Source organism: Cynocephalus volans, chromosome 5 (genome assembly GCF_027409185.1).
Source record: "Cynocephalus volans isolate mCynVol1 chromosome 5, mCynVol1.pri, whole genome shotgun sequence".
NCBI lineage: Eukaryota > Metazoa > Chordata > Mammalia > Dermoptera > Cynocephalidae > Cynocephalus > Cynocephalus volans.
This window is the reverse complement of record NC_084464.1, coordinates 130,339,281-130,351,438: the sequence shown is the minus strand read 5'-3', so window position 1 is coordinate 130,351,438 and position 12,158 is coordinate 130,339,281. Positions and strand designations below refer to the sequence as shown.

The following is a 12,158-nucleotide window of genomic DNA, read 5'->3' as shown; positions in this document are numbered from 1 at the left end:
AATTCTTCAACTCTAAGATATCTATTTGGTTCTTTTTTATGATATCTCTCTTTGTTAAATATCTCATTCAGATCATGAATTATTTTTCTAATTTCATTGAATTGTTTGCCTCTGTTCTCTTATATTGAGTTTCCTTAAGATCATTATTTGAAATTCCTTTGCAGGCATTTTGTAATTGTCTTTTACTTTGGTGTCTGTTACTGGAGTTATTGTGTTCCTTTGGGGGTGTCATGTCATGTTTCCTTGCTTTTTCATGTTTCTTGTGTCCCTACTTTGATATCTGCACATCAGATAGATAGTTGCTAGAGTGGGCTCTTTGAGATTCCACAAAACATGCCAAGCTGTTCACCATGTCTGAACTCACTTGTTGAGGAAATAAAAGTTCTCTCTTGTATGATTAACTTCAATGTTAACTCAGGATGACCTAGTGTCACACCCTTAATTTACAGTGGAGGAACTTGAGTTTTAGAGAATTTACATGACTTGCCAAATGTTCCAGAATGATCTTGTAGCATTTTAAGGTTTAGGGCTTTGGACATGAAAAAGAAATTTGTTGCTGCCACCAGAGAATCCTGGAATTAGTAGCAGTGTGGTGTAGATGCTGGGTCATTTGTGGCCAGGGCTGCATGTCTGCAGTCACAACTCTGTTTAGAATTCCATTGCTGATTTCATTTAACAGCTCTCACTCCATAGAATTGTCACAGGTATTGTTTCAAGCATATACTTTAGGTCTGGAAACTGTCGGGATTTACTTCGGGACCCATGTGGAAAATCAAATTACAATATTAAGCACAAAATCTTGTTTCTTTTTATGACATTCTCTGACTTTTTTATAGTGTATAAAAAACCATAATAAAAGAGAAAAATATCAGAACTTATTTCATTGGAAATTAAATGCTTATTAACTCTAGAAGTTATTTAAGGACTTTCTTTAAAATTCTCTGAATCTATGAGTTGGATAAAAGTTTAAAGTATTGGGATTACAAAGACCCAATTATAATCAGAATATAGACAGTTCAAGATAGTAGAGAATTCCTTCTATATTGCCACTTCCCAGTACTGTCAGTTTAGATTAGGGTGATAAATATGCTATTTCAGTTTAAGATACCTTGCTAAAATGTCCTTGTGTAATTTCCTAACTATGTTATATCTGGCCTTCTTTTCAAGAAAGCTGTATTTCCAATTTGCCCTTTTGAAGATAAAAGGTTTTCTTGTAGCTTTAAAAATGTCAGCTTTACATTTGTTACCTTTTAATAAAAAAGAAATTAATGTCTCTTCTAAAGGTCTGATGTTAAATATGTAATCTCTAGAGTGCAAAAATATGAGCAATGTAGTGTTTATACCTTATGAAGAAATACTAAAATAATTGTTTATTTAACCAAATAGCAAATGAAATCAGATTTTTAAAAATATACTTTAATATTTAAAACATATAATAACCATCTGAGGTCATTTTGTTGATTACAATACATTATTACAATGTCTTTGCATGTATACGAAGTTAATATTCTTTAAATCGTAAAATCCTTTGTGACTAAATTTTAATGGTGTGTTAGTCAAATACTGTTCTCCAGTCCTGCTATACTTCACATAAAATTTCAGTTTATAAGGACCACTGCCCCCTGCCTCCTACAGCTGTTAGACCAAAAAACATGAAATAGAAAGGTTACAAAGATTATACTATGCACAGATTCAGCTATTATTGTGGCTTAAGTTAAGAACACACTATTTTGCTTAATGATCCAGGCATGTTGTATCTTTTCAAAGCTTGGCAGCTCAATGTAATTAGTATACTAGTAGCTTTAGTATTTGATAGAGCATGGTTCTAGAGTTTGATAGTGGTTGTCATACTTCATTTAAATGAGATTTTTAGCAACATTTATTGTTCATCATTTTTATGTAAATATAATTTGGCCTCCCTTTTCAAGATATCCAGCAAAAACTTTCCAGAAACAGCTTTTAAGCACTTCATCTTTACCATTATATCTACTACACTCATTTCTTTTTCAAAGGTAAAGGGCATGGTGGATCCGCATTGTCAGACTCTCAATCTCTATATTGTTGTGAGAATTTGGGTGGGATGTGTTATCACAGAAATAAACAAACTAAGAATTTTCCTGTCCCATAGACACACAGACAGACATATACATGCACACAGTGCTAGAATACAGGTTCCCTAGTTATCAGGAACTATGGCCAGTCAGCCTAGGAAGGTGCCATGTGCCATTGCTGGCCTAATGAAAGGCTTTTCAAAGGCATTGATATTCCAACTATGTGAAACAATTCAAAATTTTTGTATTTATTAGTTTGAGAAGGGTTAACACTGAGCCGGACCTGGTTTAGCTCATCTCCCACTCATTGAGGGAAAGGGATGTGGGAAATATTTTATTTCATAGCCATAGGAATCTGTGGGAGAGTACCTATGCCTCTCCCCATATTGGCAAAAGCCAGCTCCTGTGTCACATAATATGGCAGTTATTTAACATTGCACATATACTTGAGAACTCTCAAATGCCTTTAGAAGCTAGTACTTTGGACTCTTCCTTTCAAACTCTTAACTATCAGAAAGACCCTGGATTCCTGTGTCAGATGTGGTGCTCTCCTATGCTAGTCCTGACAGCACCCTGAACTTAGTGCTGTGTTTTATAAGGAAGAAAGGCCATACTATCCAAAGCAACCATCCCTGAACTCATTTAGAATGCACAGTGCTATGGTCATATTCTTAGAGGCCTTCAGTTCCTCATGAGATGTATGGGGGGGTGGGTAGGGAGAGGGGCTGGGGAGCAGGAGAGGCTACACCCTCATGCAGGTGCTTGCTAATGTTGATAACTCTAGCTTTTCTGCTTGGCTCCCTGTAGGAGTAAATGACAATTATCTCTTGTAGCTTCTTTAATTATTTTCCTCCACTCTGTTTCCCTTTCTGTCTTTTTTTGTAGATGGAGTCAACTTAACTTGTTTCTTTTAGACAGTGTTCCTAGGATTATTCTTTGCCATTAAGGAAATGCACGTTGGTATACTTCTTTTTATTCTAGAGAAATTTTGCTATCAGTAACATCATTTTTAGTAAAAATTTTTTTGAGTGATTTAATCAATAACTACTGATAGGTGGCTACAGGTATGACTCGGATATGTGGCATGTAACTAGGATGCAGGTGTCATATATTAGGATCCCCATTGTAAAGGAGATTCAGTGGAAGGAAGAAATCCTTTTGACCCTGTGGATCATGGAAGATTCCATGGAGTTTGAGGTGTTTGGCTGGGCCTTGAAAAATGGACAGCAGTGAGATATTTCAGAAGGAGAGTAGAACATACACTAAGATAGGAAAGTATGGGTGTTTGTAACAAAATTTGACTGGCCTTTTTAATCCAAACAGTAGAAAGTGCCATAAGGAATAATGAAGGAAAGACAGGGAGCAGACTAAGGTTGCCATATCCCCAAACTCTTTATGGTAACATTACTTTTCTGGATCATTTTTGTTTTACAACTTATTTATTTTGGATCCTCTCTATAAAAAACTTTATCATATCATCTTACTTCACTTTAAATGTCAGCATAGATTTGGCTGACTGGTATTCTAGGGCTGGGTAGGACATAATTATAGGAATAACTTTTGTCATCATTACTTTCATCAAATAAAATATATATAAAGATATTTGGCAGTGTGACTTGACCAGGATTTCCTGTTAGCATCAGCATCAAGGAGATGGCTATCTGCAAACCCTAGCCTGCCATTCAGGGCTTTGTACAATATAATATTAATAATAACAGATGATAATAATCCAAAATACCAATATTTGTTGCCCTTACTGAGTGGACAGGTAGTATTGGGCTTTTATGAACTCAATTCTTCAAATGTTGCCATTACCGTTTTCACTCTAACATTAAAATTGTCAGTGCTGGCTTATTGTTTATCTCCTGTGAGGAAACAGGTGAGGCCAGGCCAGCAGGTAGAATGGCCCCAGCAGGAAATAAGCTAGAGATCAAAGCCAAGAGAGGAGTTCATGTAGCAGTTCATGTATTCCCTCAGTTGTGGTTACATCATTGCTTGACTAACTACTTTTAAAGGAAAAAGCTAACATTACCACCACATGAAATGCCCCATCCATTGTCAGAAGCAGCTCATTTTCCAAAATGTTACAAATGAAAATAAAGTCTGTCACAGAATCAAGGAAAAAGGTAAATTAGACTTGAGTCCTAGGGACAAGGTCAAGACTAAGCCATCAAGCCAAACTACATGGCCCAGAAAGTAGAAGTCAAAAAACTAAGCCAAGGGCCCAGGCTGGATCAAGAGATGAAGCAGGAATTGAGGGGTCGGGGCATGGGTTGGAATTGAGAGGTTGGAGTTAAGATGTCCTTCAAGGATGAAGTGGAGCACAGTACCCCTCCCAAAGGGAAATTAGATAAGGATGGTGGGAACGCACTTCCTCCCCCAGCAAGGTCACAATTAGGAAGCCTTGGAAAGCTTTGTATGTCTTTGTGTGGGTTTGCAATAAGTGTGCTCTGTGGTCAGGTGAGATCAGCACGATTTCGGAGGTCAGTGGTCTGGTCTTCTGCAGTGTCCTCGTATGTCTAGTAGGTGTTTGCAGTCCATGGCTTTACACAATCCCATGCTCCCTGTACTGTCTCATTGCTGGCCCTTCTTTATTATTACCACACTAAATCTCTGATGTTACTGAGAAGTAATTTAAAATTTGGGGGGTGGGGAACCACCTACATTTTTATGCAGTTTGATTCTAAAGGCATAATATTTTTGTTGATCTTTGAAAGAAATCAAATTCATGGCATGTGCGGTATTATCTGTGCTTTATGTTAAAAAATAGCAACTCAAGACATTGTGCATTTTTTAAATGATGTGATATTGTGGGCACAAAAATAATATTGTGCAATAAAGGACTTGTGTCTTATTTATCTAGTAGGTAAGTAGACCTAGCTCAGTATCAGCCACTCAGTAGATAGTAAATTTTGGTTGAATTAAGCAGGATTTGTGGTATTCAAAGCATTCTTTCAACCTAATTTGTGCATGCTGTTGTTCTAAAGTCTAATACATATGTTTATAAATAATAAATTGGTATTTATTGTAGCAGAACCATTTAAGAATTAAGTCTAATATTTCAAATGCTATAGCTGTCATTTTGATATTAAAAGTCTCAAAATCTTTCACTGATATCTCCAAATCCCTAAAATGTTCTTGACATCTACAGGCAGAGGACTTAGAACTGGTCATCTTAAGCTCAAAATGTATGGTCAAAATGTATAGTCAAAATGTAATCTCATTAACTAAGTGGGCAGCAGACACAATACAGATATATTAGAAAGGTATGTTATCTTTTTTTTAGACATGCAGGGACAAAACATTTTTGTGAAATGTGAATGTGTGGGAAGATTTTTTAAGTGCACACACTGCGACAGCAACTTCTTTCTGATTCAATTTCATAAATCGCTGCATGAAGAAGCACCCTCTAGTAGATAATACTCAGAAATCAGCACTTAATACGGCAGTAATGGTTATTGCTGTCATTCTTTACATCTTTAAAAATAATTAAGCATTACTGCATAGGCATTATAAAGTTCCCCTATCACCATTGAGAGGATATTTGAGGTTTGATGTAATTTAGCAAATTACATTATACAGTAGTTAAGGTTTTTATGTAGTGAAGTAAAATGCGTAGTAGTTAAGCACACTTACCATATAATGCATCGTACAGAGTTACATGTTCCAGCTGCTGCCAGCTTTGTTCCAGTGTCATTATTGCTTTGCAGGCTGACGTTCCTCAGGGAGTGATTCGAGTGCAAGCTCCCCATCTTTCGAAAGTTTCCATGGCAATACAGCTAACTGAAGAACTAAAAGCCAGCGATGTGCTTGCCAGGTTTCTCAGCCAGGAAAGGTAGAGGCATGTTTCGTTTTAATTATTCCATGGTGTAACTCACTTGCTCTTTCTCCTTTCCTCTTGTTTTTTTTTTTTTTTTAAGCTAAGGGGTGGTGTGATGTGCTTAAAAATTTTTTCTTCTCGGAAGAATAGGAGAGGAGACTTAGCAATTAGACTGTTGGAATGAGTTTGGTTCCTTTGGAGTAGTTGGAGTTCAAGTTGAACCAGTTGTAAGCACGATGGCTGAGCATTCCTTCACTGTGCCTGCAATGAGCTTGGCAAGTGAGACCACTCAATAGTCTTCCCAGAATATGTTGATTGGAGGTTAATTACTGTTTGTAGGCTGTTAGGAAAATTACTAATTGGGATACAGTGGGATTAAAACAAAAGACACAACTTTTTCTATGAAATATAATGAATAAAAAAATGCTCATATTTAGAAACGAAAAACATAAAGAATTAAGAAAGGACTACCAGTGCCATTAACTCTGAAGTCATAAAGGGAGGACACACCATGTTAGTTAAGAACAACCAAGCCCTGCACCTCTATTTTGGGGCTGATGGAGCAAAGGGAGTCCTTTGAAAACTATTGGCGTCACTCTCACTATATTATAGTGTGTGCTTTCTGGGACATTTTGCAATACCTTTTCTTGAATTTTAGGGGTTCTAACAAGTGTATTGGGTTTTCAGTTTTCAGCCTTTGAATTTTTATTTTTAGCTAAAGTTATCTTTTAATGCCCCCCTGCCCCTACTTCCATTTCCAGTTGTTGAAATACATGAATCTAAATGTTTAGAAAGAAAGCTGCTAATGCCAGGGCATCGGCATCTTAGTTTATGAATAATCTGTTTTGGTCTTTTTAAAGAATTTAATCTCCTCATCTCAACATTTGGGGTCTCTAACCAAGGTTTCTGCCAAAGCCTCTCCAATTTTAATATAGTACTACACATATTAATATGTTTCTGCTCTGTTTAAAGCCCTCTGCTAGGCTGGAAAGGGTATAAACATATATTTTAAAGTACCTTCCCTCAGGGTTTATAAATCGGGAGAAGGATGAATCTGTACAGCTAACAGATGGTGATAAAATGGGAGAGAGGCTTATTGGTAATATCTGGGTTTTCAGTAAGCCAGCATAAACTGCCCTTGCAACAACATGCAGAAGTAAGCACTATTACTACTTCTGTTTACTGCTAAGAAAATCCAAGATTTGCAAGGTCACACATTTTTTTAATAGGTGGTGGAGCTGGAATTCTAAATATGTGGCTTCTTTCTCCAAATGCAGTCCCTTAACGATGCTACACACTAACTCCAGGGTTTAGAGATCATCACGGATCTGGGAGCCACACTGGTGTAGAGTCTTAGAGGAGATGGAATTTTATGGGTTTAAGTCCTAGAACAGTTGGAATTTCTCAGGATTAAGTCCTGGAGGAAGTTGGAATTTCTGAGGATTAAGTCCTGGGGGCAGTTGGAATTTCTCAGGATTAAGTCCTGGGGGTAGTTGGAATTTCTCAGGATTAAGTCCTGGGGGCAGTTGGAATTTCTCAGACATCTTTGCTGCCAAAAGGGTCTCTCAGCTTCATTGAAGACATTCCACTCCCTCTTTACCGCCAGCCTAGACTTCGTGGCTACCAACGTTTGCCACCTGAAATGATGTCCCCTCCACTCCCAGATTGTATACCTGAAGGTTTGGCCAGACTTCAGATATAAGCAGCTCTTCCAGGCTAGACAAAGTTAATTTGCACAGCATTTACTTTCAGGACCCAATTGCTCATTTAGTCTGTGCTTTTGTTCCTCTGCTTGCTGATAGTACAAAATCTGACTGTGAAGTTGTGCAGTATAGTCAACCATGACTTTAATATTTACAGTAGAGCATGAAACAGTGGGAGTATATTGTCATAGAAAGCACCGCTTTTGCCTTCTGCGTATTTGGATTGTCTGCCTGTGGTGCTTTTATTAAATAAGTATTTGTTATTCCCTGGGAGCAGGGTCCCTTCTTCTACATCCTACCTTCTTCTGTCCTCCTCCCACCAGAGTGAAGTCTGATAAACTTCTCTCTCCATTTGCCTCCCCCGCCCCCCAGTCCCCCAATCCTCAGCCCTTCTCCCTGTGCTTAAAGTTGCTGGAGACAGAAAATCAATGTGAATGCTCACTAGTCCTGCATCTCCTTAGGCTAGTTTTTATAATCTCAGATCTCAAGTTCCTCAGTCATAAGAGTGGACCATAATAGGATCTACTGTATATAGTAAGTATTATGACAATTAACTAGGAAAATGACCATGAAGCACGTAGCACTGTCTGTCTGGACCACCTAGTAAGTGAATTCGCTGATAAATGTGTGTGTGTGTGTATTTTTTTTTTCTTCTTCCTCCACATTCCCGTGTTTCTCCCATTTGTGTTCCACTTGTATTGGACCAGTTGGAAACCCTACTTCCCTTCATCCTTTTTTTCTACTTTCTCAACTGAAGCCAACGAACACATAAATGACTTAAAATAAATGTACAATAAATTATGCATTTATTCACCAATCGTTGATAAAAATTACTGTTGCCTTTTTAAAATTACAAATTTGTTGATTGGCCTTATGCTGATACTTGCATGTACCAGGAAATCCGGTTCAGGTTTCCTTAAAGGGGAACAAGAACACAGACACTTGAGAATCAATCTGAGAGCAAATTTTCTTTTCCAAGTCTCCCAAAACATTCTGTTTGGGTTTCATAGAAACCGTAACTCTTTATACTCTTAGTTTACCAAGTTATGTATCATATTATAAATGAAACTAATTTTTTAATTAAAATAATAAGCATGCACCTGGTTGGAAATAAGGTAAGTTGACTCATGGTTGGGATAGAATGCAGCAGGTGGCACCACAGCATGAGGGGGTACACAGCCCTGAGTGCCCAGTGTGCTGCGGACATAGGCTAGATGGAGAAAGTTAGATCACTACATGAGCCATTAGGTTGCTCCTGTACCACATTCTTCTTTATGCCTTAAATACAAGTCAGACCTGGTTTCTTCTTCTCAGTTCCAGAGAGTGTGTCCTAAGGGCCTTATATCAGCGGTTCCCAAACGTTTCCCATGCATCAGAATTCACTGCAGAGCATTTTAAAAGCAGATTCTTGGGCTTCGTCCTAGACCTATTAAATCAGAGTTCCTAGAGCTCTGCATCTGAATTTTTAGCAGGTTTCTCTGGTAATTCTTTTGCAGAAAGATTTGAAACCCACTGAATTTTACCAATTTTATGTTTGAACCTCATGTTCTAAAGGAGTTTATTCTTTTAAGAGCAGAAATCTGTAAACACAACCTACTTGGTAAAGTCAGGTCTTCCTAAAGACTGCTTCTGCTCTGAGTGTATGTACCTCCCACATTTGAACCGCCAGCGCAGAATCTTGTCCTACTCTTTCCATTCATCTCGTGCACTGACTTGCCAGCACAGCAGACCTACGATAAATACTTAATGAATAAACCCAGTGTGAAAACTGAGGTGGAAACGTTTCTTTTTATAATTTTATGAGGCCCTTTTTGGACCCTATGCAAAGTAGATAATCATATTTTAATAATTTGATTGGCAAGTAAAATGTTACATTAACTTTTCTTTTTAATTTTACACATTTAGATACTGATTTGTTATTTTGCCTTCAGACGTATGATTCCATTTGTTTATTTTAATTCACAGGTGTGACATTTTTATTACTTATTCGGCACATTTAACAGATGGGAAAATACAAATGTGGAGATAATTACAGGGTGTCTAAGTTATGAATTTTCCATATGAGCCAGAATTCCCCAAGCATGTTAAAGTGATTTACTTGCAAGCTGTTTGATGATACAACTAATCAGTTTGTTTTGTCCCGAATAGTGGGGTTGCCCAGACTCTCAAGAAAGGGGAAGTTTTTCTGTATGAAATTGGAGGAAATATTGGTAAGCACATTTTTTTTTTCTTTGCATTCTTTATGCTAATATGACATTGTCAGTGGTTATTATATCTTTGGAGGGAAAAAAGGGAATGAGAAGTAAAATATACCATCCTTTAGACAGTTGCTGAATACTGTGGACTTGTGTCAGGGTCCGGCCTTTTCCTTCAGGCTCTATTTGAGCACCTTCCGTACAGGTGCGCATCTGTGTTCAGCTTCAGCAAAGACAGGTGCCCTATGTTAGGAGTAACTTCTAGAATGGTTACTTCTAGAATGGTTAAGGATGCACATTTTTAAAAACTTCCTTCTTTTTTATATGCCCATGTCATACAAGGAAGTAGTGGAGCTTATTTAAGATGAAGATAACACTTTTATTAAGCTATAGCACTAGATATTTTTAGTAAAAGCAGAAATTATCTTTGTGGTAGTTGATTTTCTACTAAATTTTATACATCCACGTTCTCTCCCTCTCACACATACTCATACACACTCATGTTATTAACTTATGAAACAGAAATAGAATACGTAAACTAATTTTGACCACGTTCTATATTTTATTTTGTAATTATCAGTGAGTCTTATTCGTCTCTTTTTTAAAATTTAAAATAAACCTTTTCTCTCGCTTTGACTTTTGAAAATGTTAAGGGTGAAATTGTTAAGAAATAAATGAAATGATGTTCAATTCAAAATAGTAATTAAAAATAATTTTAAGATAAGTTTTGCAGAATATTCTTTTCTGGAACTTAAAACTGTTGGTAAATATCAAAAGTTGAATACAGGAATATGAAGGCTCATTCTTAAAATTTAAATAAACCACAACTCCACTAGAAAATTGGAATTGTTAACTCTATTAGTAAAGATAATTTAAATAGTAATATATTTGATTTTTCATGTGACTCTTAGATCTTTGGAATTAAGTGTGGATTCGTAGATAGATTCAAAACTGTTGCCACTCTTAAAGGTGAATAAGCTTTTAAGAAACCATTTAAAAGCCCATCACACAAAGTTTTTTCAGCTTCCTGAATTAATTTGAAACCTGTTTGTTTAAAGAAAGACTACCAAATTCACTTTTCTAATATTTGGCTAACTCTTATAATATGATGATGAGAAGCAGGAAGGGATGAGAAGTATTTTGAAGTCTAAGACTTCAGTTAAACTATTAAGCTTTAGTTTAAAATTGCACTCCAATCTACCCCCTGTATTAAACTGATACAACATCTCTTTAATAGGGGAACGCTGCCTCGATGATGACACTTACATGAAGGACTTATATCAGCTCAACCCAAATGCGGAGTGGGTTATAAAGTCAAAGCCATTGTAAAGACTTAACAAGCTGCAGATAACCACGAGGACTCCTGTAGTAATTCTTGCTGGGTCAAGAGTGTAAATAAAAGAAATAGCGGGACTCCTATTATTCAGCTGTACCCAATTATTACAGAGTGACACTCTTAAGCCTTAAAAACTTAAAGATTGTGCTGCTGCCAGAATTATGATAATAATTACTATTAATATTATTATTAAAAAACAAATATTTCTAAAGCAAGAGGAAAGGGCCTAATTAGCCTGTGAGCTGTTTTCATAGACTCTGTGAATTGTGTCCAGATGTGATATAGTTTTTTATATGAAAGTATACTCTTTTTCGACTCACTTTTTTCCCCTAAAGTCATATATAATGGAATATATACTTTCTCACCGTTCTTACCTCCTCACATCTGCCTTCCCCCGACTGGGTTTGTTTCTTAACCAAAAAGATAACAAATACCAGGTGTGGCAAGTTGTGAAAACAGCACATATTAAAACAGACCTAATTCAGCAGTATTCCTGCCCCTGTAGAATGTTAGTATTCATCTCTTTGAATCATTTATTCAAACAATAATATCCTCCTCCTTACTGTACCCCATGAGGTGATTTGCATTCTTTTCAGTTCATCTGACATATGTGCACAGAACTGTATCCACGATCAAGAAAATAGAACTGTCGGAAGCTGCCAATTATTACCGAACCATTAAATACTTATATGCTAAGAATAAATAAAATATACCCATGTGGATTAACTGGATTATGGATAACAAGAGAGTGAAAGCCAAATCATTTTGTGTATGCTGTTCTCTTCCAAATGGAATTTAAAAAGTCATAGCTGGCTTTACCTATTGTCATATTAGCATTATACATATGCATGATAGTATAATCTAGTAATGGTTGGAGAACATATTCTACTTAAAGAGGGATTTTTTTTTTTTTTTTTAATTCCTGAATAAGTCTACTGGAAGGGTTATTCTGAGTATGACACAGTCATGTGAACAAGCTTTTGTTTGTGCACCTATTTTAAATAATCCAAGTAAATTTATTAAAATGTTGTGGAAAGTACTATTCCCAGGGAT

At 36.5% G+C, this 12,158-nt stretch overlaps 1 protein-coding gene and 1 long non-coding RNA gene across 3 annotated transcripts in view; one reads left to right on the top strand and one right to left on the bottom strand.

The window, feature by feature from the left end:
* The window catches only part of LOC134378120 (uncharacterized), a 107,742-nt gene that overhangs the window by 45,956 nt on the left and 49,628 nt on the right, over positions 1-12,158 (bottom strand). Inside the window, exon 2 of the long non-coding RNA XR_010023614.1 lies at positions 5,688-6,211. This is a non-coding gene — a long non-coding RNA (uncharacterized LOC134378120). The remainder of the gene's footprint in view (positions 1-5,687; positions 6,212-12,158) is intronic.
* ARHGAP18 (Rho GTPase activating protein 18) overlaps positions 1-12,158 on the top strand; it is a 147,543-nt gene that overhangs the window by 112,821 nt on the left and 22,564 nt on the right. Inside the window, exons 13-15 of one of the 2 annotated variants that reach the window (XM_063097093.1) lie at positions 5,762-5,886; positions 9,723-9,784; positions 11,007-11,325. The exons of the other annotated variant lie outside the window; for it this stretch is intronic. Of the exons in view, the coding sequence (XP_062953163.1) occupies positions 5,762-5,886; positions 9,723-9,784; positions 11,007-11,098 (279 nt within the window). The 3' untranslated portion in view covers positions 11,099-11,325. Of the gene's footprint in view, positions 1-5,761; positions 5,887-9,722; positions 9,785-11,006; positions 11,326-12,158 lie in introns of those variants that run through there. 2 annotated transcript variants of the gene reach the window in all.